We start from the raw sequence: 27,737 nt of genomic DNA on the forward strand, positions 1-27,737 counted from the left end.
GATTGCTTGGAAATTATTATTCTTTTTTGATTTTTCCTTATTTTAAAGTAACTTGGAAGTGAAAATTATTGTCAAGGACAATGAGAGGATTTTGGATACTGTTCTTTATTTCATTGCCACTTCGAGTGCTAACGATCGATGGATTTTTTCAGAAAAAGGAGAAAAATGTCAATAAAGAAAGGAGTTTTGGTAATTGGAATTGATGATTTCTGGATGTTGGGAATTTTGAGAGCATTTTCAATTCTAATTGAATATTAACGTATTTTTGATATTTGAATTATATAAGGATTGTGTAACTTTCTTGTGGATTAACTTTATCGACGAGGATTGGTTTTTGACAAATTTTGGATTATTAAATCGTATAAAATTAAGTTTAATTAATTAAAGAGAAGGAATTGACTCAATCAAGCTCACTTTAAATCGCCAATCTAAAGGAAACTCATCAAAAGAACTGAAAAGTAACAAAGAAAAGGATACAAAAGCTTTAAAAATACAAAACCTGGATATTAAAAACAATTTAAGTGATAACAATCATCCAGTGATTAACAAATCAATTAAATCTTCAACAAAATGAAGCTGCAACTCAAATAAGCAATCAAAACCTATTCAATCTGCAATAAACTACCAAAAAGACATCAAACTCAAATCTGATGAAAGTTTTAAATGATTTATAATTTTTAACTTCCGTAAGTGTCATAAAAGTTATGTATACAGTACAAAGAAGACAGTCGCCCTTCGTTTTAATGACAAAACTGACATTTCAATCTGCCTTCTTTTTGAAGAAACTTACAAAACAATAATCTCAAGCTGCGTTACATGTGCAATGATTTAAAATTTTGGAATTAAAAATGAATTTATTGATGATTCCTTGAGCGTTTATAATGATTTGAGAGTTAACAGCTGAGATAGTATAACCCTTAGGTTATGCAGGTTAAAGTTTCTTTATAATCACGTCTTAAAATGTCAATTGACACACGCAGAAATGGATTTTTAAATATTTTTTGACTAACGAATCATTAGTAATAATGGATATTGTTTCATTATGGAAATGCGCCGGCTAATGAATTGTGTGAAATGAATTAATGAGATTCAATAGACTTTTGATTGTTGTGAATATAAATTCTTTCATTAAAAAATTTGGTTTTTATGTGATGCACATTTTTTTGGAGTTTGATGATTATTTCTTTTTAATTGGACTTAAATACTTAAAAATAAATTGAGCAGTGATCAGACATTTCGGTATGAATGCAAAGAAATTGCTAATTTAAACATTCTTTTTACAATTGAAGTGTTTGTGCTGGATGAAAAGACTGTTTCTGGTATCAAACGACTAGTCACACCATTGGAACAGTGAAGTTATACATCTAGAACCTGGGAAATCGGTCCCAGAATAATTAAATTTTAAGTAAATCATTGTTTCAAATGATTAAAAAATGATAAATTGTTATATTTGCTGCCATGATTACTTCTAAGCTATTTATAGCCATTGCGAATAGATAATTAACTTTAAAAAAACATCGTGTGGTCGTTTAAACTACTCGATGATCAAGGTTCGAGTGTTTTTCAAATATCCTACGGCGGTAATAATTCATAATAATATTCATTATCATAATCTAGTTTCTATAGAATCAATAATGCTTGATACATCCGTTCAATGCATGTATATAAAATCAATTGAGACTAAATCTGCTATAGCCTATAGGTGCAAAAATAGCAGTTGACTTCTTAGAGGTCATTATGTGATAGATTCTATCTGTAGACGGAATCGAGAGTGGGTTATAGCTACTCGATTGACGATATTTCCAAGATATTTCCTATACAGTCTTAAGTGCAAAAGTATCAAGATTAAGATCACTTTGTGGGAATTAAAGTTTTAAATTACTAATGCACCAGGCCATTAAACCACCGAGTAAGTTAATGGTTACCAATGCTTAACAGATACTGCATAATTTTATAAAAATTCATTAAAATGCCCTTAAGCTCCAAAGCAGCAAGTACATAAATTAAAGAAAGAAAAACTTAAGTTTCAATTACATTATTTCACTTCCAAAAAAAAGTCTTTAAAAAATTCAAAAAATTACATCAACATAAAAATAATGAACATTATATACTTTCACATACACGCCAGTTTCTCATCTTCGACATAATCGTATGAAGTCTCGTTCACGAAAAGAAATCTTTTGTTTTCTTTAAATTTCCTGTAACATGCTCATCACCGAAAAATGTAATCGCAAAGACATGTGAATTGTGAAAATTTTAATCAAATTATTTAATTCAAAAAAACAAAAATAATGTGCTCATCTTGTGGAAGTCCTGTTGCTTAAACATCTAGAAAATGAGACTGGAAAAATTCTTTTAAAAGTGCTTTTTTGTGAATTTTGTTTTGGAGATGAATGAAGCATTTGAGTCACTTTGGTTTGAAGCAAAATATGATTTTGCACATTTTAATTTTGAAAGAAATTGAAGTCAAAATTTTGAAAGTAGTTTAAATTCAAAATTTTGAAAGCCGTTAAAATTTAAATGTTTGAAAACCGTTTCAATTAAATATTTTGAAATCCGTAACAATTTAAAAATTTGAAAGTGGGTTGATTTCAAATTTTGAAAGCCGTTGAAATTTGAATTTTTGAAAGCCGTTTGATTTCAAAATTTTGAGCATTTCAATTTAAAATTTTGATAACTTTCAAAATATTTTAAGTTTATGTAGACTAGAATCTATCATATTCAATGCGTTTCAATACATCAACTAAAATATGCGACGACAATACTTCAGTTCTTCAACATAAACAAAGAAAATTTCCATATTTTTTTTCACATATTCATCTGTAATTATTGTTGCTGTTTATTTTAAGTATGTACGAGAAGCACATACATATATTGCAAGAAATGCATAAAGTCGCCCTTAAGAAATGTTTGTTTTTAATTGAAAAAGTTTTCACATAAAATTTAACTTTTTTTAATGTAATCAAAAATTTACAAAAAAATTCCTTTAAGATGGAAAACTGGAATTTTGTTGGGGAGCTTCTTGACATTTGGCATTTCCATTATTGTTTTCATCCGTCATGTTGTGTTAATTCCTCAAAACATAAATATGTATAACACATGAATTTGTTGGATAAATTTATGTTAATGCCTCTAAAAAAATCGATTTAAAGAAACGAGAAATGTCATTTGTTGACATTTTGATGTTTATAATCCGTATGGATATAAATTTTGATGAATCAAAGCAATTCATAAACACCTTTAAATGAGTAATTTGGTAGAATAGGTATTACAATTTGATGCAAATAATATTAAGCATATACAATTTATTTAATTTTTAAAGTGACATTATACATGGAAATGTCTTAATTGAATAAGTCTTTCGGTGATATTTGGAGCGATGGATTTGAATATGAAAATTTTAGGGCAGGTGTCTTATGTTGATATGAATCTTAGTTATGATCATTGATTTGGTTTCGTTGAATTTTGAATAAATTTAAATTCAGTTTTGAGGCTTATGGAAATGTTGGAGATAAATCAGTTAGTTGCTGAGACTTTATCATGTCGAGAATTAGTTTGAAGGTTGTTATGAACAGACTTTTTTGTTAGAAGCAAGGGCTTAAAAATTATTTTTAGGAGTCTAAGAGTCCAAAGCTAGTTTGAATGATTTATCTTAAGATCCATAGACGATTTATATTCTTGTTATTTATAATGATAGATTCATAATTCTATACTGACTATTGATTTATACATACTGACTTCGAATAATTCAAGCACTCATTTATTAAGCAGATCATTCCTTCCAGCAGTTAATTGTCTCCGTAGAGTACACGTTGAGGGTTTGGCTCAAATTTGATTGATCACGAAGTCGTCGGTTCAAATCTCCACCATGGCCTAATTTGATTTTTCAGAAGTTTATATACTTAATAAATGCTATATAATTGCTATTAATTCAGAAAGCTCAGATGCTTGAAAGTTACTCTATCTCTAACATTATTCCATTCATAAAGTAATCTTGTAGCATTTGTTCCAATTTTTCCCGTTACACTTCAAGTTTCTAACCCATTTCTTAATCTAACGTTTCGCGGAACTCCAATTTCGTCCTAATCTCAAACAATTAAACAATAGAAGTATCTAATCTTAAGAAAATTTGAATCAGGTCAATTATACCTTGCCGATTACTCCACATGCACCTAACTGTATCCACTTAAATAACCTGAAACAAAGTGTTGTTTATCTACAAAAGCTTTTAATTAAATCAAGCAATCGAAGGGATTTTTAATTAAAAATTAATTTTTTTCACACTTTCAAATCGTATTGAAAATCTGGTTTAAGAACTTATCATTAATACATGGTATACAGGTTTTGCTTCAATCCAAAGCGGCACTCTTACTTTTTTAAATCGCTTAGTCACCATCTAGCGTCGATAAGTTGATTTATTTCTACCCACTCGTACATAAGTGCATTAAATTGTATTATTTTTCTGTGCCTTAATTCACGTACTGAAAGTTCCCTTAATTCACTTTTTATAGAGTTTCTAGTTCAGTGGTGGGGAACTTGTGTGCTGCGGTATTTCTTAGTTGTAAGCTTTGGATACACTAGAATCCAACATCCGGTTCATGGCAATTTTAAAAGTTGTTGGCGACACACTAGTGAACCGCAACACATAGGTTGCCAACCACTGCTCTAGGTACACCTTTTCATCGAATAACACTTTAAACGATATCGCAAATCTCCTCGTGTCAATTTATATAATATCACGATTAAAAAGAAGAAAATTACAAGTCTTTTGTTCCTATAAAGTTTTAAGATGTTTATTACTAATTCATACATAATTGATACTCATGCTTTACTTTATTATTTTTTTAAACTTGAATTGCAAAACAATGCAAAATGTGTTTTTTTATTGTTGTTGAATAAAACTTCATTCACATGCTTACAGTAAAGTAATTTGAAAGCTTAAGCTTTAATAAATGACTTTAAATTTTTGATTACGAAAAAAACTTTGCGCGAACATACAAAGATTGCAAATGTTTGTTAACATCTGGATAGATGTAAAAATTGATTTTGATGGTTTGAAGGTTTTTGATTGAGTCAGGTCTTGAAGAATTAGTTTTTATGGATAATTAGCATGATTTTGAACTCTAGAATCAATTCTAATTGCTTATTCATTAGAACAGCTTAAAGCATGGTCAGTGATGATCAGTCTGTAGGCCTCGACACACTTATTAACATGATCCATATTAAGACTTATCATCAAGCTCTGCCGCGAAAAATATAAGATTGTCCACCACTGAACAAAATTCATTTTCGGGCCATTCAAATGCTCAAAACCTCAACCTAACCTTGAATTCATCAACCATAACTAACAAACTTTCTTCCTCATTCCATTTTCAGCTGATCCAAAGTTCGCAACACCAATCAATAATGTAACAGTTGCTGTATCGAGAGATGCGGTTTTAACTTGCAGTGTCCATGACTTATATCAATTTAAAGTAAGTTCACAAAGTGTCAATCATCAATTATTAAGTAATCACCTTCGAAACTTCCCCAAATGAGAAAATGGAAGTTGGATGTGAAGAAATAGAAGTAATGGAATTCTATGCTTGCTGTTTAAGCATAAAATTTGTGTGAAAAAAGAAGGAAAAAATCTTAGTGCTGTGTGGTGTGAAAAAAGGAAGTGGTGTGGGGTTGGCTATTACGTCTAAGATTTTAGAAATGGGACAAGTTCACTGGATGTGTTACGCAATTTTTGGAAGTTTCTTTTTCATGACAAATTGTATTAGATGATCTTTACTTAAAGCATCAATCAGACATAATAAATAAGTAAGGCACAAAATCCAAAATGCGATGAACTTTCACAAAATTTTGCTCGGAAGTGAAAGTCACAAAAAGCTACAAAATTGACAAAGCGGTCCTCATGCGACAGCACACATTATGACTGGATATAAAATTCAAATTTATTTTGTGTCTAAATAACAGCTTTGCATCCATAAATCAATTTTTCCCTACTTTACTGCTTACTGTACAGCCTAAAAATGCTTAAATATGATGTTTGCCACATAATTATTTTCTTCCTTCCTTAATTCACAGCCGAAAAAATACTTTTATTGGCCATTTCTTTATTGACCGGAAGTGTGAACATGTTTTTAATCTAATTCACTTACTTACCTTTTAGGTTGCATGGCTGCGTGTTGATACACAAACAATATTGACCATTCAACATCACATTATCACTAAAAATCATCGAATTTCAATTACAAATACGGAGAAGAAAATTTGGGAGTTAAAAATAAAGGAGGTGAAGGAGACTGATCGAGGATGGTATATGTGTCAGGTGAGTTTGGGGCTGTTGGGTAATTAGTCTGTGGTATTGCAAAAATATGATTTTTTGGCTATCTGAGCATCGTTACGGTACAATTACGACATTGTCACTGATCTGTGAGAAGCTATGTCGTCATCACGTGGTAGTGACATTGCAACTCTATTGTTCCACTCAATTCCTTATTAAATTAGGTCCAAAAAAGTATAAATTTCGCAAACATTGTCATTAAAGTCACAAAAAGAGCTACAATTTTACTTGTTCCATAATTCAGTAAGAGCAGACCTTCCATTACCTAATATCTCTTTTGTTTACTGAATGTCCTATTGTTTTTGCTTTAAGTAAAAGAATCCAATGGTTCATAACGCTCAATTTCTATAAATATCTCAATAATTTGCATTAATGAATTGCTGTTTCGGTGCACAATAATTATGGAACAGCGCCATTAGCACAAATGACATTGTAAATCACATTATAGAATGTTATGTCCACTTTCTAAAAAACCAGTAGTTGTATTGTATGCATTCAAGAAATTTGACTTTAGTGACTTTACAAAATTAGTGCCATGGGGTCGATGCAGTTGCGTAGCAATAGGATATCCACCAATTGCATTGCATTCGTACCAATCGACGGTAACTCTCACCAACTCGAATGTTACTTACTGACTTACAAATGGGTCATGTTCAAACTAAGTCCACGACTTTCCGATTTGTAATCTACGATTTGCCGACTGCATGTCTACTTATAAACTTGACAATTGTGTAACTTGTCAAGCTTGTAACTAGACTTACGGTTGACTAATTGCAGTCTTTTTCACTCTGGATGATGATATTTTTGACCCATATTACAAAATACAAAATACAATGCCTTAAATTCTCAACTTACCCCTTAAATCCCTAAAACCGTTACGTAATAAGCAAAGGACCCATCAATGTCTTTTAAAATATAATTAAATTACAGCAATTTTCCAATTTTAATTGTTTACTTTACAGATCAATACAGATCCAATGAAAAGTCAAATGGGGTATTTAAATGTTGTTGGTAAGCATGGCAATTGAAACACTTTTGTGGTTTCCTATTATTTTAAACCAAACTTTTCTTTTTATTTTATTTTTCATTGAAACAATTCCACCAGTTTCTCCAGATATTCTCGACGACCCATCGAGTAATGATGTAATAATTCAAGAGTATGAAAACGTGACTTTGAGTTGTACAGCAAGTGGCTCACCAGGTTGGAGTTTATTTTTTTTTTTTTACAAATTAAAACTCGCTTTTAAAGATTGAAAAATATTATTTATGTCTATGTTTAAAGTAGTGTAAAGTAAGGATTAGACTATGGAATTTTATAATTATATTCTGATCAAATTGTATGTTTTATTGTAAGGCAACAAGCTAGAACTGTTGGAAGCACTTCTGTAACTTATAAATGTAGGAACTTAGAAGAGTCTAGCTGGAGATTATAACTAGATAAATTTGTTCTTTATTGTTTGAAGATTGTAAACAAACTGAATTTTTCTATTTAGGGGATTAACAACCATAAAAAGGGGAATTCAAGTAATTGTAGTTGCACGTATAGTTTGATTATAAAATAACCGTTAAACTGATAAATCTTATCAAACCTGTTTAACACAAACTTTTGATTTTCTGATTCTTAGAGTAGTCAAACTGAGTCAGAAAATATTGAAAATACCTAAGAAATCAACTCAAGCTATCAAACACCAGCAGTGTCACATCCTAGTTTTTAAGTGTCTAACATATGAACACTTGAAAGCGACTCATAACTGATTTGTTTTGACGTTTCTTTAATTTAACTGATATAAGTGAATTATATGTTTATTTAACTTTATTATCAATAATATTAGTAGGTCATGCTGTTGATTTTATAATAATTACATGAATATGTTCAGCTACTGTGTATTTATTGTCTTATTTTTCTCTGTTTATTCATCAAAGAGCCAACAATTTTGTGGAAGCGTGAAGGTCACAACAAGAAACTTTATGTTGATAATAAAGAATGTGAGTATGTTTTGATAATTTAACAAATATACTCAATATCATGATATTTCCTTTAACAGCTGAAACGTTTATTGGTCCGATACTTCATATTCCATATATAACAAGGCACCAAGCTGGCGCTTATCTTTGTATAGCGTCCGTAAGTATTTTATTATAAAAAATCAACATGCAAATTGTCTAATTAACAAAATTGGTGATTTTATCTCATTTGCGGATCTTTGTCGCTGCTCTCTTCTCTCTCTTTTTTTATTTACGTAGAATGGAATTCCTCCGACAAAATCAAAGAGAATCAAAGTCGTTGTAAATTGTATGCTTTAAATTGCTGATGATTCATAATCAATTATTTGCCTTATTAGCGATTCCTTTAATTTTGTCTTGTTTATTCTAGTCAAACCAAAGATATTTACCCATCATCGTGTTATTCACGCAGCAATTGGACAAAAAGTGATGCTGGAATGTCTTACAGAATCATTTCCTAATTCAGGTGAATTGACATATTTTTAATTGAATGTTAAAAGGGCATTGTCTGCGATTTAATATTGGCTGAGCAGTTTTATGAGCATTTTAGGTGTCGGATACAAGTTTTATGATCTTTAAGCTGTTTATGTTTTATTGGTATACAACATATTTATAGAAAATTATAGGCAATTATCTTGAGCTAAAGCAATAAGCGAAAAATTACTGAAATGCAGCCTCTAAGCGTGATCTTTATGTAGTTCAGACTCACATGATACGTGCTGCAAATTGTTACTCATACGATACGTGCTACAAATTGATGTTATGTTTGTCGACAAGAAGTCTACAAGATTATTGCAAAAATATGTCGTGGAATGAAAACTGATTAGTCACATTTATACCATATTTGGTCATTTTGATCAGTTCCATATGAAGAAGGTACAAAGAGAATGCTCATAAAATTGAATATACTCAATTAAATTGATTCAGAATACTCATTGTTTGCTAGAACACTTTGTAGTCACGACGTAGCCCCTGGAAGACTTTAATTGAAATTTAAGTGGATTACCTAAAGTGCTAAAATTCAGAATTAATTTCCTGTTTAAAAAGTAATCAAAATAATCTTCTTAATATCACATATGAATATGCAGAAGCGCTCGGGACATTTGTTGTTGCCAATATTGTAGTCTTATTTCTTGCATAATGCCTTTAAATATCAGCCATTAAAATTAATTCCTCGAAAATAAGATTTGAGTTTGTTTTTAAAATTTAAACTTTTGGGGTTGAGTCATTTGGTGCATATCTGGATGGAAGGATTGTTTAATATGACACGTAATTGGTAAATGGTCCCAATTCTGGATAGGTTTTTACTCTATCCTTTAATGCACTAATTTTGGTGCATAGATCGGTCGTCAGCGGTGTATGTAGTGATTTTAGGGAATACCATGAGAAAGCTTACACTTGGTCAGATTCGGAGTCAGATCTCGGATTCCCCAATTCTTTTGTAACACTGGGGGAGGGAGGGGTGTTTAGGTGAGGCTGTGAGTAGTGTTTTCACTGCATATGATTCGAAAAAGTTCTGATCAATAAGTTATCCTTGCCGAGTCTCGAATTCATGTTCGCTTGGTCGGTATCACAATAATTAGGTATCCTCCTACAAAACCATTCCACCACCGAGCCACCTTGACCCACAAAACTATTTTTAACGTTACGCAACTAACGTTTAATCCCCAAGTCATTTATTTTTATCGAAAGAAAAATGCCAAAAAGTTTTTAAATTTATTTCTGCAAATAAAAGTTAAAAAAGACACAAAGTAAATAAATTAGAGTCACTTAACACCTTCTGCAATTATTTTTAAATATTTTAACAATTTTTAGTAAATTATTGGATGCGTGCAAATCCGGATTTATCATCAAACGACTACGTGCTGGGTGGAAGCTACAATACAAGCATTGACAGTTACGGTGCATATGAAGTCAAAATGAAACTTCTTGTTAAACTTATTAATGTACATGATTTTGGTGTTTACAAGTGTATTGCAAAAAATGCACTTGGTAATTCTGAAGAAATAATTAAACTTTTACGTAAGTTGACTTTGTTCGCTATTTAGCACTAAAAAAAATATCATTTCAAGATCATTCACAAGTTGAAAATTAGTTTGTGCGATTTGCTTCGCTGATTTCGGCAATGACATTGAATTATCGCTTGAAGATTGATTTTTTTTTAGTGTCGAAAAAGTACTAAAATTCAATTTGATCTTCTTGTTCCTCATATTTTTCATATATTATCATGTTCATCATAATTTTAGCAGCATCAAAGACGATTGACAAACACGAGTTTCATCCAACAAGTTTTATAAGCACATACTTAAATACACGCAATGGTAAGACGAGTGTTAGCTTATGATTCATGGGCTTAGTATCGACTTACAACGTCAACTGGCTATAAAAAGTGCTGTGATCAGCGTAGCCAGAAAATTTTTTTATTGAACCCCCTAGAAACCGTTATTTTTTGATTTTATTTTTTAAAAAAATCAAACAAAATTTAAAAATAAAAAAAACGTTACTAAATTAACGGTTTTCTAACTCTTGAAGGAGAGAATGGCCTCCCCTGGCTACGCCCCTGGCTGTGATGTACGGGACAAAAGAAGTTTGACGATATCAAGCCCACGCAATCAGCCATATGATTCTTTCAAGTTCATGATTTGTTTACTTACATAACATTGAAGTCGTAAAATACATTTTTACAGCCACTGACCCTCTTATTCTTTCATCCGTAGAGACAAAAATTGTAGATAATGACGACATAAAGTTCAATTTCGATATTGTCAACGTCTCAAAACAAACAGTCGTTGTACCAACGATAGCTTTTATCATCACGCTAATTGTCCTTATTGTCATCATATGACATCGACGGATTTTACACATATGTATGAGAAGGATGGCAAATTATCCACGAGCAACACTTGTGTAAGAGAAGAAGTAACGCTGTAAAGTTAGTTTAAGTCTATTATGAAACTTGTTATGAATGAAGAAGTAAATGCAATTTATTTAAATCGTTTTTTTTTTCTTTTTATTTCTATTAAATTCATTTTGGCTAAAATAGTTTTATGTCATCTGTTTCTTTCCTTTTTCTTTTCATTTTGGAGAGACAAAAAGGTTTTGTTTAAAAATAATATGCATAAAATAAAATTGAGTCTAAATCAATACAAATAATTTAAAAATGGCTAAATCTAAATCTGGGGCTTTGCGTCAGTTTTAAGTTTCTTATTTGTGAAAATGCTAAGACTTTAGTTATTTTTCTTGGGCTAAATTGTGGTTATGGATGCTGTTTTGAATTTTTAATTCCTTCAATAATGCTATTATTCTTACTTTTGAGAGTAGATTCTGTTCAATGACCAAATTGCATTTTAAAACCTACTCCGAGAGTCATGTCAGTTTGGGTTCTTTATTCTAAGCTCTATGTCGTTCGGGTACCTAACTAATCTTATCAATATTTTCCGATTTTAGCTGCCCAAAGTTGGGTTTGGCACAATTTGAAATTTTATCAATTTATAGATCAGACTACCGACAACTCATTTCGAAAAAATTCGACATTTACTTCGAAAAAATTCGACAATTATTTCGAAAATTTGAATTTCATTTGACAGTTTTTGGATGAAAAAATTCATTTATGAAAAAACTGTATTTTCCACTGTATTTAGACTGTGCTGAAGTGTTTAAAACAAAATTTAGCAATTTTATGCTTTATTGATTAGGTTTATGCACTCTTGTTCACTGTTTTTAAGTATAAATTTTGAAATTGCAAATTTCTAAAATTTCACGCACTAACACATATAAAGATTTGTTTACAAAACATTTCCAAATTTTTGAAATCATAATTTGTCATTTTTCTCATTAATTATAATATAATTCTTGATTTTAAACAGAAATAAGTATTAAAGTCATGATTCTTTATAAAACTGAATAGTATTTAGTATGATTTTCTTAAAATTCATGGAATTTTTCAACGTTCAAAAATAATTCAAATATTTCAAATTTTTTCTTAACGGAAGATTTCTGAGCAGTCGGTAGTCTGTTATAGATATTTATCCCGAATATCAAAATTTTATTATGGCTCCAATATGTCTATCTACGATAAGACGTATTGCAGTCCTGATTATACCGTTATGGGTAATTTTAACCCATTTTTTGCTGGAAAATGTAGTTTGTCACATTGAGCCACTCAGATATAGTGATGTCTGCCTAAGAAGCTACATAAGCATCACAAAATAGGCAAAAAGTGCAATTTCGGATTCCAAATTTGTATTGAATTAAAAATGGAGCGTTCATGTCAAACAAGTCACGATCTACATGTGTAGAACTCGACATCGACTCGGATTTTGTGTGCAAATGACATCTTGAGACAATTTTAAGCTCTGGTTCCTAAAGTCGAAGTATACTTGAATATTCTTAGTATTCTTTTGAGGCTTTGAACTTCAAGTTCCCAAAATGGCTTCATAAATCCACTCAAAACAGTATCCATAACCAATTAAATCATAAATATTGCAATTTTGTTACATAAAAATAATAAAATATTTTTATCACATTTTCATTTCCGTCAATCTACCGGTAAAAAAATATCTAATTAAGACCCAAAATTTTGAATATATTTTTTTTTGTGTTATCTATACAATCACATTTCATTCCACTATCTAATGACGCAAAATTTTAGATTCAATTATAAATTGAGATAAATTATAAATTAGAAGAGAAGTTCTATAAAGTTTTATGAAATTTTTATCATGTCGGAAGTTGAAATTTATTGATTAACGTCCAAAAATAATTTAAATAATCTATCTAAGTTTCAGTTTTTTTGAAGCTCATAAAATTGGTTAATTCAACGATTTATCAATTCGCAGCACATCAAGGAGCCAAAACATTTTCCATCTCTATTAGCTGTGACTTATTATCCTCTTGATTGATTTATATCGAGAAATATTTTGTACAACCTCATCAATTAAGCTTCATACTAATTTCATATGCCTACCAGTTTGTACGTTAATCAATAAAATTCAGTCCACCGAACTTCAGACTATTACACGTTGATGTTGTCTATTTTTTTATATATACTTTGTGTTTTGACAAGAATATATTAAATGATGAACAAGAGTTGAAATAAAAATGATGAGATTATAAATAGACATAACATCATCACTTTATTTACTCTGTCTTTAAAAGACATTGATGTGATTTTTTTTTATGTTGTGATGCCAGAATATGCGTTGAATTTTATCATTTTTTTATTAATATATAATACCACATGTAGATTTATCTGAAGATAAGCATTCTTTAGTCTTCGTTCAATACCCGAGCAACAGAAATGAAGAAGGCTCTGCCACGGAGCATTTAAGGCTCCATCAAACCTTATCACTAACACGATGTTGATAGAAGACATTCAGCAGAGCCTTAAAAGCTCCACGACGTAGCCTTCATCATTTGTGTCGCTCGGGATAATTCTTTTGTTATTATCATTTTTATAATTTATAAAATTATAAATTAATTCATTAAATAAATTTACTAATGATCTCCAAATCAAATATCAACTTAGCATAGAAGAGAAGTTTATGTTTTTTCTACACAAATGTATTAGTTACTGTATTTTAAATAAAACGTTGAAATAATAAAAGATTTTCAGATTGATATGAATAAATTTAAGGTTTTTTTATGATTGATTGAGATTTGTTATGAAGATTTATCAAATATAATCAGTAGGTAGAGGTTTTCAAGGGTAGATTTTAGTATGTAGCATAAACCAAGCATTAACGGACTGGCTACAAAAAGTTAAGATTTCTAGTTTTTCCTAAACTAGTTTGAATCATGAAAATCTGACATTTAAGCAACTTAATCAAAAGAATCAACCGAATTCTTAATCAAAGCTTGAACAAAGCTCACCTCACATTATCCTTTTGTTAGCTACAGATAGTAATGATGCCAATAAGCAATAAGGTAGTTGTGTCCAACTAAATCAGTGGTAGACAATCAGAGTGCCGCCAAATTAATTTGCAAATGCCATAATACGCTTGCCGCATTCGGTTTTGATCGTGGCTTACCAGAAAGGTGTGCCATGGTGCAAAACCGCAAAACTTAACAATGAAGTACAATGAAGATCCAGATTATAGTGCAGTGATCACGCGAACTCCTATTCATTAAATTGTCAATTCATTAGTCATAAATCGCAGCTTGCTATTCATTAGTCATAAACTAATTTAAGCCTATAAGTCAATCATTCATTCCTAGAAATCTCGACTTGTTATTGTGGATAATAAAAGCTACTTGTTTCCAATTGAAAGCATTTGAACATTGAATTTTGTTGACGTCGAAAATTTTAGATTGCAAATTTTTTGTTGTTGCAAAAAATCCTTTATCAATATACTTGACATAATCATCATAACAATCTCAATCGATCACAAAAATTTTCTATTGTTGAAAAATAATTAGCTGATAAACTTGACGTTATCAAGAAAAATAACAAAAAAAAAGTTTAGTAAGAATATAAAAATCGCTGAAAAGTCAATGACACTTTTGTTTATACAAATTCGCAAAATGATGCAACATTATTGTTTTTCTTCCTTAAACGATTGTATGTGTGTGTTTGTGTATGTTTCATATTTTGTGAGCTTGCTTGGTTTTTTGTTTCTTTTGTTTTTATTTCATTCCCTGATAACAATGTACGTAAATTGTTGTTGGCGACAAATTACAATGAATCATCCATTCCATTGTAAGATCCTTAATTCATTTGCAGAATAAATTGTACAATAAATTTATCAACATTAAAAATGTTAAGTTGATTAAGATTGAGAACATTGATGTTGATTGCTATCCCATATTCGATAATGGTCGACTTATTGCGTTCTCCTGCACCATCATTCTTATTTCAAATCTGACTTCCTGTGGTAGATCAGATTGATCTAAATTATATTTTAAAACAGCCAAAATGCTAAGAGTCTTCAATGAAGGCGAAAAGTCCAGTACATGTGTATCATTGTAGTCTATCAAAAGTGCTGGCGCTGATGAATTGCTACTTGAATTACTCGACGGACTGAAAGTGAAAATGAAGATGACGAGAAAGAGAAATGAATATTAAAAAGATTATTATTATTATATCTCATCATAAAATGATAATAGTTATTAATTAGTGTTTTAATACAGACGTAGGAAGTCATTGAATGTAGAAAAAAAAGCATTATACTCATTACATAATCTCGCTTATAAGCGAGTAAAGTTTAATGAAAACAAGATTCAGCTTTGTAAAACGTGATGAATGATTATAGAGATTCCAATCTATCGAGAATATTTACATCGGAATTAATTTACTGATAATCGCATTTTGTAAACATTTATTAGTGATTAGAAAAGTTTTGTAGATTTTTAATGATTATGGGAATGTAATTAATGGATTTAGAATTTTCATATCGCATGTGAATAAGCAGGGGAATCAAAAATTTCATTATTCTGAGCAATGAGAAATTTTGTATTAAATTCAATGATATAACGTTCATTTGAGATTTGAATAATATTTATTTTACACAGTTGAAGACCCCTTTTTGAACTTCAATCTTTTTTTGAACTTCAAAGAATAAACATCATTTTGAGTAATTAAATCCATTTCAAGTTCTTAATTACATTTACACTCAACTCTAATTGCAAAACAAGAGATTATCATCAAGTTCCTAAAATTTACTACCCATTAATCACAATCTTTGAAGAAGCAGTCATCAAATCCGCCATAAAAATAAAAAAATATGTATCATTTCATTCACGAAAGCAGTTAAAGTAAATCTCAATATGATCTCATTCGACTTTCACTTTTTTTCTCGTTGTAGCTTTTGTTATTTCATCATATGTGAATCACATTATCTTGTTTAACAAATAATCATCTGTTTGATTTACAGTAGATAGCGTAGATGATTGATTGATAACTGTCTCACGACGATAAATATTAAGGTCAAGGCCGTTATAAAAATTACTTACCATGTTCCACCAAAGAGAAACATTTTTGATCCTATGACAACACATGATTGTCTTCGCCTAATTTTTGGTTTAGTTCCGTGAGTTTCGATATTTTGCCAAATATTTCTAATTGGGTCAAAACAGTGAAGATCGTTAAAGTGAAGATCGAGAATACCGTTGAAGCCACCAAATATCCACAATAGTCCGTTATATACAACTGAAAATAATACAAAAGGAAAGAAAGAATATGATCAGTGCTTATTTGCATATAAGATATTAATTATGTATGCAGTTTTAGTTTCTGCCACAGAACAAGATGATCGTCAAGAATTTGCTTTTGTCGTCGATTTTTTATATCCATTTACTTGAATTTTGATCATCATGTCTCTGCTTTATTTGATATCTTTAGTTGGAATAAATTTAAATGACTCTGCTTATTGCCATTTGATATATTTTCAGCTAATTTTATTTGCTGTTTATTCAGCCTTTTTAGTTTGTTTGTTTGTTGATCTCTTCAGTAAAGAGATTTTTCTTGTTTGATTAAAAACATGTTCACAGCTGACTTTATATTTTGCTGTATTGATTTTTTGTGCCTTTATTTACTGCTTGGAAAAAATTGTCTAGACCACTGATGGTCAAACTCTTTTTTCTTCTGTTGATTCTTCCAACTTGGAAAATAATGAGTTCATGTGAGTAATTTTTTTTAAGTAAATATAATTTTGCGGTAAGAAATTTTACTTCATTTCATTGGATATGACCTTGTATTACTTTATTTCAAGCATTTCAAATTAATACAGTTGAAGTAAAATGCTTCAAAATTGCTTCGGAAATATTTCAAATTGAGAGTTTAAATGCGGTTTATTTTGGAGGTTTGATTGATTGATGCAAGATAATTTACAGTTCATTCTTCTTATGCCAAGTTTGATGCAAGAAATTTCGCTTCATTAAGTTAATAATGTCAGACTCTTGCATCTTCTTCTTGACGAATTTTGAAAGAATGTCTCATTTTGCTTCATTTGAGTCAAAAAGATTTCTTAAATTTGATTCAAAAGTTTTGCTTCATTTAATACAAAAATGATTATATTTCCAGTTTTGCGTCTTTTAATGTAAAAGTATTGCTTAATTTGAGTCCAAACGATTTACTAAATTTGATGCAAAAGATTGCTTCTTTTAATTTAAAAACCTTGCATCGTTTGATTCAGAAAACCTAATCTCAGATTTGCATATTTTAATGCAAAAAGATTGCATCAATTGATGCGAATAATTTTGCATCATTAGGCAGTAAAATCTATTTTTAGATGCAATCACAACTTTAGAACTGAACTTAATTAATGCAGAATAATTGCATCAATTGACGCATAAAATTTGCTTCATTTAAAGCAAAAATATTCACTTTACTTGACGTAATACGCTACTTCCTTTAAAACAGCACACACAAAAAAAAATCCCATATAATGTTTACAAAGTAAAATATTGCGCTTATAAATTTTTATTTTATATTCCAACTGCGCTAAAAGCGATCAAATTTATTCGATATAAAAAATCCAAAAGAAAAGGAAAAAAAATCTTCATTTTTGCATTAATTAAAGCAGCAACAATGTGACTGTAATCTACAAATTTCAAATCAGCAAGTATAATTTTAGCATCGCTTATGTATAGACTATAAAGAACACATTCATCCTTTACAAAATGAAATAAATATCAATCATCATTATGTGATTAAATTGTCTTGTTGATATTCATGATAGAGGGAGGTTGACTGTTGTTGAAGCATTTTTTAACATCAATTAAAATTGTGAATAAGATGATATAATAAAAATATAAGTTATGGGATTTTATTTTTGATAGGTATTTTTAAACATGAGAAGAGCAACATTTCTGATTTTATCCTCTTATCTTGGCAATTTTCATCACGAAACACAAAATAATATCACAGATGAGAGAAAAATTATTAATTGAGTAAAAACAAAGTTGCAGTGGCGGAGTTATGGTTATTTTATGAACGACATGGAAGGTTAGAATGGGGAATTGAATTTAAAATGTCCATCTTCAGTGGTATAGCATGAGGATGTGCAACGTTCTCCGAATTCATGGGTTGAAAAACTATCGAATTGGTCATGTCCGATCAAATTTAACTTCGGTCGCTATCCCGAGAAAAAGAAGCTTTTATTAAACAAATGTAAGAGTGTGTACGGACTGTCCGGAAATTAGGCAACTCTAAAAATGGTTTTTTCGGACCTTCTCACTCCAACGTAACGATTTGGAACTAAATCATGAACAAACATTGTAAACTCGCTATCCTTCCCTAAGCGTTACGTAATTTCCGACCTTTCTCATAGGTTTGTAATACGCAATACAGGTGTTTATCGCTCTACAACCTCTCCTACCCAAGCACATACTCTACATGATTCATTCTGGCTATTCCAAGCTATTCCAACGATGCGGAACTAACGAAGAAGCTAACATGTAAGTGTAAGCCCTGCCAAGTCCATCCTCATTTAACAATCAATAGCCAAGAAACCCAATAAACAGATCCTTACCAAGACAAAAGCATTGATAAATTATTCCAATCCCTACAGAATATCCGATTTATGTTCATCATTGTATTACAATGTCATGACATGAAAAATGTGCAAAAATAAAATGATTTCTTTAAAATGTAAAAAAAAAAGAATGTGCAACAAGTGGATGAACATTGTAATCACATTATAACTACAAAATAGGTCATTATTTTTCCTCCGTTCGTTTCTTTTTTACAAAGATACATACTTGAAAAAATACGAAAACAATGCATACATGAATGATATAAGAGATTAAAAATAGAATAGTTTGAATTTTATTTCATTACACATAAATGTTTGCTTACTGCAGACATTGTTGAGGTTCATTTACTCTCACATTTTTTTTTTATTTTATTTCTTCTGTACTTGATGTACAAATTGAGGAAGTTTGTATGATAAAGTTTCTCGTTGAATCAATTCTATTATCTCAATGCTTTTATTTTGTAGGAAATTATAGTGATGATTTGTCAGTTTTTTATTTTTGATGTTATTGAATCATTATATTATTAATGTCAGGGTTATGAGTAGATGTAGTTGTAAGAGTGGATTTCAATGCATGTAGCTGAACGGAAGTCATGTAAAGATAAAAAAATGTAGAAAAATCCCCGAAATTTAAATAAATATTTGAACAGCACAATGTGGTTTCTAGGAAACCGTTCCTATTAAGCTGTTATAAGAGTAAGACGCAACGTGGCATTGTGCCGGTTGGTATTTATTGTACCGCTACGTTGCCGTATAAACAGTAAGGCGCGAAGTGGTTCTGATGGCCGTCCACCCAATCGTGTTGCTCGGGACTTACTGTACCCTAGGACACAACTAAGTCGCCTTATCAACAGTAAGACGCGCAGTGATCTTAACTACAATTTGCCACATTGTGTCGCTCGGAATTTACAATTAAAAATAGAAAATTTCACTATAAATACACAAATTGTAATTACAATTCTTTGAAATTCCACTCAATAAAAATACAAAGTCAATCAGCAACCAATTGTCTGCCAAAAATCCTGCAATCAATCGCACATTACCACTTAATCATGTCAATTTTAATCCCTTAAGTACCGAGAAATCTTCCAATTTACATCAGAAAATCAGTTTCACATCAACAATGTCCCCTCTGGACCTGCGTCACGATAAAAAATTTATACAATTCCAAGTCAGTAGGCTACTGCCGCTCAATTTATGTTCATTTTAAATTGCATTGTAAATACTAATTGGAATCACTTCCACAATAATCGTAAATATAAGCTCGGTTTTTTGATGTGAAGACCATTCAAAAGCTGATTCATGAAAATAAATAAAAATATATGTATTGCAATTGTCTGAGGATTAATGGATTGCGGAACATGTCAAAATATTTATGTTCATGATGTAAGTAAGTTCGTGTGTAGAACATTCTCAAATTGTTGCGTGAGCGTTTTTAATTTAACTTATGAGAGATTACGTTACGGTATGACTGGTGTTGAAAGAATAATTTTCGAATTTTTTTCGTGATTTAAATAAATTTAATGTACTAAAAATTGTTTAATTTTAAAAGTCATTAAGAATGATATGGAAAGTTGCTCTGAGTGTATTGTATGAAACGCTTTTGGGATGTTGATCATGTAATTAACTTTTAATTGGTTCGCCGAGTGGTTTAAAGATCGGTTTCTTAATGGTACAAAACTATTTTACAAGCAAATACTTTTGTAATTGTGGTAATTGTAATTAAGAACTCCTTACGGATTTGATTACTTCACAATGATGTTTATTCTTCGGAGTTTAAAAACAGACTGAACTTTTGTATGAAAAAGGGGTTTTCAACTATGTACAATAAATATTATTCAAATTTCAAATGAACGTTACAAAAAATTCATTCAAATAGCAGATAAAAATGTCAATTCTGGACCTAAATTGAGTGTAAAAAGGCATTGAACCACGACTTCCTTTAATTTTCAAACATCGCAAGCAAATACGAATTAATAAATATTGTAGATTCAGTAAAATTCACATAAATCGCAACAAACAAGCAGTTTAATGACACTTTACAATTTTTTTCTCCAACTTCGGACAGAACTTCCAACAAGTTCTTTCACCTTTTAGAAGTAAATTTATATTTTACGACTCGCGACATTTCATAAAATACACCACGTGTTGCCGATCCTACGTTACTTTTACGACTCTGAGTGCTTATAAAGGTTTCGTAACGAAAGACAAGTGGCAAAACTCGTGACGCGACATTGTGCCGGCAGTTAAAATCGCCACAGCATCAAGCATCACCATATGCCACACGACATCTGTTTGTTTTGCAAAATAATGTGCTAAAGGTTTGTTGCCCTGATTAATATTTTTTTGCGCTGTGTGAAATTCGAGTTTCGGGCTGATTTATTTTCGTGCTGAACAGATCACACGGATCGCAATTACTCAACGACTAGAATTTTCTATTCCAGCTACTATCTATATTTATAATGCAAAGTATAACAACAAAAGTCCAAAGATTTATAATAGGAAGAAAAACAAATTTGAACTAAGTCGCTGAGTTTTCATAACTTAATAAAGTATAAAGAAGAAGAAATAGAGAATATGAGATGTGTTTACACATCTGATTTATAATTAATGATGAATGACTCGTTGAAAATTTAAATTTCATTTTTCTGTCCGCAAGATTTGAAATGTTTCATTGAAAAATCCTCTGCTTTTACATGTTTTATGCATCTTAAGAAAACATAATTATAAATCACATTTATGGTAACGAAAGGCAATGCCTCTCATGCGACATTGAAAGCTTAACTTTGAAGCGTTACTAATTTGTTGAGGCCCGAGCGATGCAAATCAAGATGGGTTCGTCACGAAGCTGTCGAATGGCATGTATCCATGTGACAGCAACTTGAACGCCATATGACTGTCACTTTGACGCAACATGACTGTTATTATGACGCCATATGACAGTCACTGTGACACCATATGAAAGTCACTTGGACGTCTTATGACAGTTACTTAGACGTCATATGACAGTCACTTTGACGCTATATGACAGTTGCTTGGACGCCATATGACAGCTACTTGGACGATATAAGACAGCCACAGTAACTTGGTCGCCATATGACAGTCACTTAGACACCATATGACAGTCACTTGGACGCCACATGACAGTCACTTGTACACCACATGACAGTCACTTGGATGACATATGACAGTCACTTAGACGTCATTTGAGAGTCACTTAGACGTCATATCACAGTCACCTGAACGCCACATGACATTCACTTGGGAGCCACATGACAGTTATCACCGAATAAACCACAACATAAATTAAAGCAAAACAATTTCAAAATAAAATCAAAAACTAAGTGATGAATGCGATAAGCCAGAATCCTTTAAAAATTTAAATACAAATAAAATGTATCCAAACTTTGTACATAATTAAGTTAAAAATTTAATGAATAAAAGCCATGACAGTTACTTGGACGCTAAAAGACAAATACGTTGACAGCCATGAATAATTTGTACCGAGTGCGTTAAAAGCTTCGTGACAGACTCATCTTCACGTGTGTCGCTCGGGAGTCTCTTTTGTCATGTAATCATTTATTGGAGTCTTTCAAATAATTTCTGACATAAAGTCATTCATTATCTTACCTTTTTGGATACAATGTCTTACGAACAAAATTAGTTTTTTGCATTTAAAAGAAACCTGATCATCGTTGGATTACATGGCATGCTTTATTTGAATTTAATATAAAAATTACCATCAATTTATTATCGAGAAGTTCACGAAAAAAAAGCAATTAAATCTAATTGATTACGACTTGCTGACCGTTACTTGCAACTTTAATGCATATATTTTACGCAATGATTATAGTCTCGAAAAAAATATCCCAAAGCGGTTCTCTTCTTTTTATTTTCAACTCGTTTCTTCTGTTATAGTAACAAAAAAATAAAATAAAAGATCTCTCATAAGCTTTACACACTTTATTCCACGAACATGTTTCCACAGATATTTCTTTTTTTGTGAACAGATTTTATCATACAAAAATAAAATTGTTCAGTAATGAAGGAGTTAAAAAAAGCAGGTTTTTACATTTTGTACGAAAATTAACGAGTAAAGTGAATAATCGACAAAATTGAATGACGTTGGCGCAATTGGGCTATAATTTTTAAATTGTCGGATTGTTAATATATGATGGGAATTTTTGTGCATTATCATTTATTTTTTTTTTGATTCAAATTGTAATACAGACTCTTATTACTTATCATGGTTATCATGGTTCATGTGAATTTATTGCTGTAATGATTGATACATAGGGTCATTAAGAAAATGATCTTAATTAAGAATTTTGGATTTTGGACATATTTTTAATCATGGTAAGTAGAATTTTATAGAATTTGAAGTCAAAGAAGGGTTATTGTGGCACGGAGACAACAGTATGCATACTTAAAAACAAGTGACATGAAACTGATGAATTTGGCTGTTTTCGTCGCTTGGCTTTGAGTTTACTGTTGTCTTAGCGACGTGGTGACAATTTTTCAATGTTTTCCAACTGTGTAGCTGATCATTCAAATATAACAAAAATCTTTATAATACAAATATCCAAACTAGAATACACTACTGATATAGTCGTAATCGTCAGTACTCATGTATTAAATCAGTATTGTCCAACCTTTTTGTTATTTCTGCGCTATACAGTTTGAACAACACTGTTTTATATTGATGTTACATTAAGGAACGGATTTCGAAGTAACCAGGAAGTTTGTAATTAGTTTAGTTCATCCTACTCAAAAATCTCATAAAGAATTCAAATTGAATTAATGGTGTAAATTATAAAGCCTTTAAGTTGACTCCTCCCAAACCATATTGCACGACAAACTTGTGTGACGACACAGCAAATTTACATTAAATCTGTACTTTACTGTGTCGTGTTCGGAAAAGTTTGCGAAATACTAGTTCATCCATTGCATTTTGAAGCAATTTATATTTCAGAGGAACTAGGTACTACTGAACCCACATTTCTGTACTTCCCCAATCCATAAAATTATCTTGAACCTCCATAAATCCAAAATATTGAATGCTATAAGTTGTTGGCCTATATAAAAATTCAGTACAATGATCTTAAAGAATTTGATAAAATTTTTGGATAGCTCGTAATAAAAAGATAAGGGCTAGCTGCCGTTATAGAGATAAGAAGACCTACATTCCCACATATGGTATGTGATTCAAGTTTGAAGTCCAAAATTGTTTGAAGTCATAAAATTTTATAGTCAATTTCGCAAATCTCTCAAAAAGTATTTAAAATCCAAAGGAATTCATCTCAGAGCAATCAAATGTGCCGAAGATAAGAAGAAGATTAATTATAGCGAACCGATTAACACAAAAAACAGTTTTAATCAGGAAACTGGCGAATACCAGAGATTGTTTAAAAATAATAAAATCACACCGGCTATTTATAGCACAAGATAACCCATTTATACATGCTATTTTAATCACAAATGAATTTTAAGATTCACTCGAATTGTGAAAACTACAAAGTAACTTCCTCCAACTTCCATTGAAACTTTTTGATAATAAAATTTTATTGTCATATTTAAAAGACGTAAAAAACAGGAATGACAAAATGCACATAAAAAGTGACTTTATTGCTATAAAATGCACGTAAAAATAATCGACAAATGATCACCTTATGGTAAGAAAAAAGTAAACAGAACCAACACGTGTAACAATGGCAAAGAAACTTTGTTATGGAAATTTGTACAGTATATGGCATGAGGAGTCATTTGTAAATAATGCATGATTTTGGAGTGAAATGAAGTTTACAATTTTGGAATGGAAGTTGGGGGGAGAAGGGTCTGAAAATACGTTTTTTATGTAACGTACCCCGGGGTAACGTAGCGTAACGTAGATTAGTCAACGGCCTAAACTAAGTAGTCTAGTCGAGACGTTAACAGGTGAGGACGAGTTTATTCGAATATGTAAAATTAGACCCTTTGAGGGCCCCTTCAACTCGATAACAATGTCCACGACAGCCCTAACTCCCCTTCTTCCCAAGCAACTAGACGTCATTGACGAACAACCCTCCAAAGCAGCGTACACAAAAATAAATACCAAAATCTAATTATTGCAGCAATTTAACTTTGAGAAAATGATTGATGGAAATAGTAATAATACTCTGACGTAATGACAAAAGCAATTCAATTGTAAATAGTAATAATACTCACATGCACTGTGCGACCGTCTACCAATTGGATGTTTTCCTATAGTTGCAGGCATAATCCACTGATTTGTCCTTAAATCCAAATAGACAATTTTTGGGCAGTAAATTTCCTCTTGCGAATGATATGGTGAATGAACGTCACCACGTCCACCATAAATATACATTCGATCATTTATCACAGTTGCTGTGTGAAAGTCTCTATATGATGGCGGTGTTCCTAATGTATGTATAAAATGCCATTGCATCGTTTTAAGATTAAGACAATGAACATCACATGAAAATTGATCAATTGCTTCTTCGAAGCCACCAAATATATACATGTAATGATCCTTTATACAAGCTGAATGTCCATCACGAGCACCTGGAAGATTCCCACTCACTGATGGCGTTGACCATTCATTCGTTCTTGTATCATAACAAAATAAAATATCACAAACCTGTGAAAGTTTTTGACATTGTTTAATTAAATATTGCAAAAATTATTTTCCAATTATGTAATTATTATTTACCATTTCATCGTTCCTGCCGCCGAATATGTACACTTTATTTTCATATGCAACCGCTGTGTGCCCTATAAAATTCAGAGCCAAGTGAGAAAGAAGAAAAATAAATGTCTATGAAATGAAATTGAAAGTTTTTTTTCTTTCTTTACGTTTCGTATTAAATCATTTAATTTTTATGAATTTTTTATAAGGCAAAGATACCTTGCCTGCTTGATATTTTTGGCACACATAAATTATGCAATTATTTAATTCACTTACCGTATCTTTGGAACGGAACCTGTGGATATTTCTGATCTTTCATGGGCATCAATGACCATCTTAATGTATTTGTATTTAATACATGAATGTCAATCGGTCGACTAACACGATAATTTTCAAAGCTACAATATCCACCAAATGAGTAGATGTATTCGCCGATTGAAACAGATGCATGATTTACACGACGCGGGCCTGTTGAAGAAAACGCAGATGAATACGATTAATTACCAGCAGGCGAAGAAAAGAGGTATCATCACGATCATGTCTATTAATAGAATTTGGAAGTTCCGTGATACTAAAGTGGCGAAAAAAATTTCACAAAAAAAACAAACCGGAAAGAAAAAGTTTCATCACATTTTCAATAATCCACGAGTTTATTGATCATATCCGTACGTACATCTGGTTCAATTGCCAAAATTATTGAGGGAGAATCATACATAAATGAATTGAGAGACGAAGAAACGAAACCAAAATCTTAAGCAGCCGGACTTGAAGGTCGAACTTTGATCAATACTTAAACCAGTTCTGTTTTTTTTGGCGAGTAGATAGACATTTATGATAGGAGGAATTACGTTTTGCACAATAATACATGTGATATTGAATTCTCAGTTGATGTCAATTAATACATATTTTCAGTGATAAAAATACATTCAACCTCATGTTATTCATATTTTCATTTTCACTTAGCACTTTCAGTAGTAACTCATTCGCACACATTTGTTTTTGTTGTTGTTGTCATTTTTTTTTCTCATGAAAAAATTCTTTTCTTCATTTCACAATTGCGTTGTCGCTATTTTTTCACTTCCACTTAATTCCATTTATTGACTAGCCGTATATATATTTTTTTTGTTACGCTTACCTCCTTCAAGTGCCACTATCCAATGCATTTTTTTTATCTCTTTACTAGATTTTAATTAATTTATTTTGTTTATTCTATATTCAGCGAATAGCACAGAAACGTTTAGTTCCTACGGAAATCATGTAAATTTCATTTATTTATCCATTTTTTTTATAAGAAACTAAAAAATAAAAAATTTGACTAAAAGAGACGATGTTTTTACTGCGAGAGATCTTTTCAAAATGTTCATGGAAGAAAATAAATAAATAAACTCTAGAGAATGAGCAATGCTGAGCAACTTTGGGAGAGGGGAAAGTTGCTCACTTTTATTTATCTTTCCCCTTTACTACTTTGTTGCTTTTGAGTGTATTGTTGAGGGTTTTTCAAGTTTGTTTGGTCATTACTAATTGAAAATTACAATTTATCTACAGATTGCATTCCAGATTCCTGATTTATTGCTTATAAACTTGAGAATTTGAATATTAGTGTCCAAAGCATGAAAAATTTGAAATAATTTTGACAGTTAGGTATAACATTTTAAGTTGCAATAAAACTGCTGATCAATTTTGAATAGAATTGTAATTCTAATTCAACAAGCTGTAGATGCATAAACTAGCATTTAGACCCACTCCCTTCATGAATCTAGCAAATGATATACTTTGTTTGACATCCTGAAACAACTGAACAATTTCAATTTATTAGAAAATATATGTGCAGTTAACTCCGAGCGACACAAATCAAGAAGGCTCAACCACAGAACTTATAAGGCTTCGGTAAAGCTCTTTTGTTTCTCTTGATCTCACTTGGGCTAATGGTGAAGCCTTCTTCATTTATGTCGCTCGGGAAAGTAAATAACAAACCATCGTCAGGAGCTGTCAGAGCTCCATTAATGATGTAAAACATTACAGCAATCGAGATTACAAGTTTTAAATACATTTTGAATTGGCTTCAATTAATTGAATTTTATGACTAATTTCTTCAATAAAATATGAACAGCTTTTATAGAGAAAAATATTGATGTAATTAATTGGAAAATTACATGCTTTACAGTTTTTTATAAGGGATTGTTCGGATATAACGTAATGTCGTATAAGTTCACTTTCGCCTCATGAAGGAAAATTAAATTTATCT

At 30.9% G+C, this 27,737-nt stretch overlaps 2 protein-coding genes across 3 annotated transcripts; one reads left to right on the plus strand and one right to left on the minus strand.

The window, feature by feature from the left end:
• Positions 1 to 11,509, plus strand: LOC139097514 (opioid-binding protein/cell adhesion molecule homolog). 2 transcript variants are annotated; one of them, XM_070649384.1, is made up of 12 exons: positions 1 to 189; positions 5,377 to 5,474; positions 6,158 to 6,316; positions 7,294 to 7,342; positions 7,437 to 7,532; positions 8,255 to 8,317; positions 8,377 to 8,456; positions 8,576 to 8,624; positions 8,706 to 8,801; positions 10,151 to 10,357; positions 10,582 to 10,656; positions 11,053 to 11,509. In XM_070649384.1, the coding sequence occupies exons 1-12, from the start codon at positions 81 to 83 to the stop codon at positions 11,178 to 11,180; spliced, it is 1,209 nt and encodes a 402-aa protein (XP_070505485.1). In that variant the 5' UTR covers positions 1 to 80; the 3' UTR covers positions 11,181 to 11,509. The 2 variants fall into 2 exon arrangements, with proteins under 2 accessions (XP_070505485.1, XP_070505487.1); XM_070649386.1 differs by having other exon boundaries at positions 10,585 to 10,656.
• Positions 11,510 to 14,940: 3,431 nt separating this feature from the next.
• Positions 14,941 to 26,840, minus strand: LOC139097515 (kelch domain-containing protein 3-like). Its single transcript, XM_070649387.1, has 6 exons — positions 26,628 to 26,840; positions 25,769 to 25,960; positions 25,517 to 25,578; positions 25,012 to 25,444; positions 16,286 to 16,481; positions 14,941 to 15,353 (listed from the first exon to the last, which is right to left on the minus strand). Exons 1-6 carry the CDS (start codon positions 26,653 to 26,655, stop codon positions 15,131 to 15,133), a joined length of 1,134 nt encoding a protein of 377 aa, XP_070505488.1. The 5' UTR covers positions 26,656 to 26,840; the 3' UTR covers positions 14,941 to 15,130.
• Between the last annotated feature and the right edge of the window lie 897 nt (positions 26,841 to 27,737).

The sequence above is a fragment of the Chironomus tepperi genome, unplaced genomic scaffold, assembly GCF_022539635.2.
Source record: "Chironomus tepperi strain 1889 unplaced genomic scaffold, CSIRO-AGI_Ctep_v1 contig_424, whole genome shotgun sequence".
NCBI classification, from domain to species: Eukaryota; Metazoa; Arthropoda; class Insecta; order Diptera; family Chironomidae; genus Chironomus; species Chironomus tepperi.

Excerpts from the sequence above, each read along its gene's own strand:
- LOC139097514 (XM_070649384.1), top strand. The coding sequence starts at position 81 with ATGAGAGGATTTTGGATACTGTTCTTTATTTCATTGCCACTTCGAGTG. Across the intron at positions 190-5,376 it reads CAATAAAGAAAGGAGTTTTG|CTGATCCAAAGTTCGCAACA; the intron begins GTAATTGGAATT and ends TTCCATTTTCAG. Across the intron at positions 10,358-10,581 it reads AGAAATAATTAAACTTTTAC|CAGCATCAAAGACGATTGAC; the intron begins GTAAGTTGACTT and ends TCATAATTTTAG.
- LOC139097515 (XM_070649387.1), bottom strand. The coding sequence starts at position 26,655 with ATGCATTGGATAGTGGCACTTGAAGGAG. Across the intron at positions 25,961-26,627 it reads GATAGTGGCACTTGAAGGAG|GCCCGCGTCGTGTAAATCAT; the intron begins GTAAGCGTAACA and ends TTTCTTCAACAG. Across the intron at positions 16,482-25,011 it reads TAGACGGTCGCACAGTGCAT|TTGTATATAACGGACTATTG; the intron begins GTGAGTATTATT and ends TATTATTTTCAG.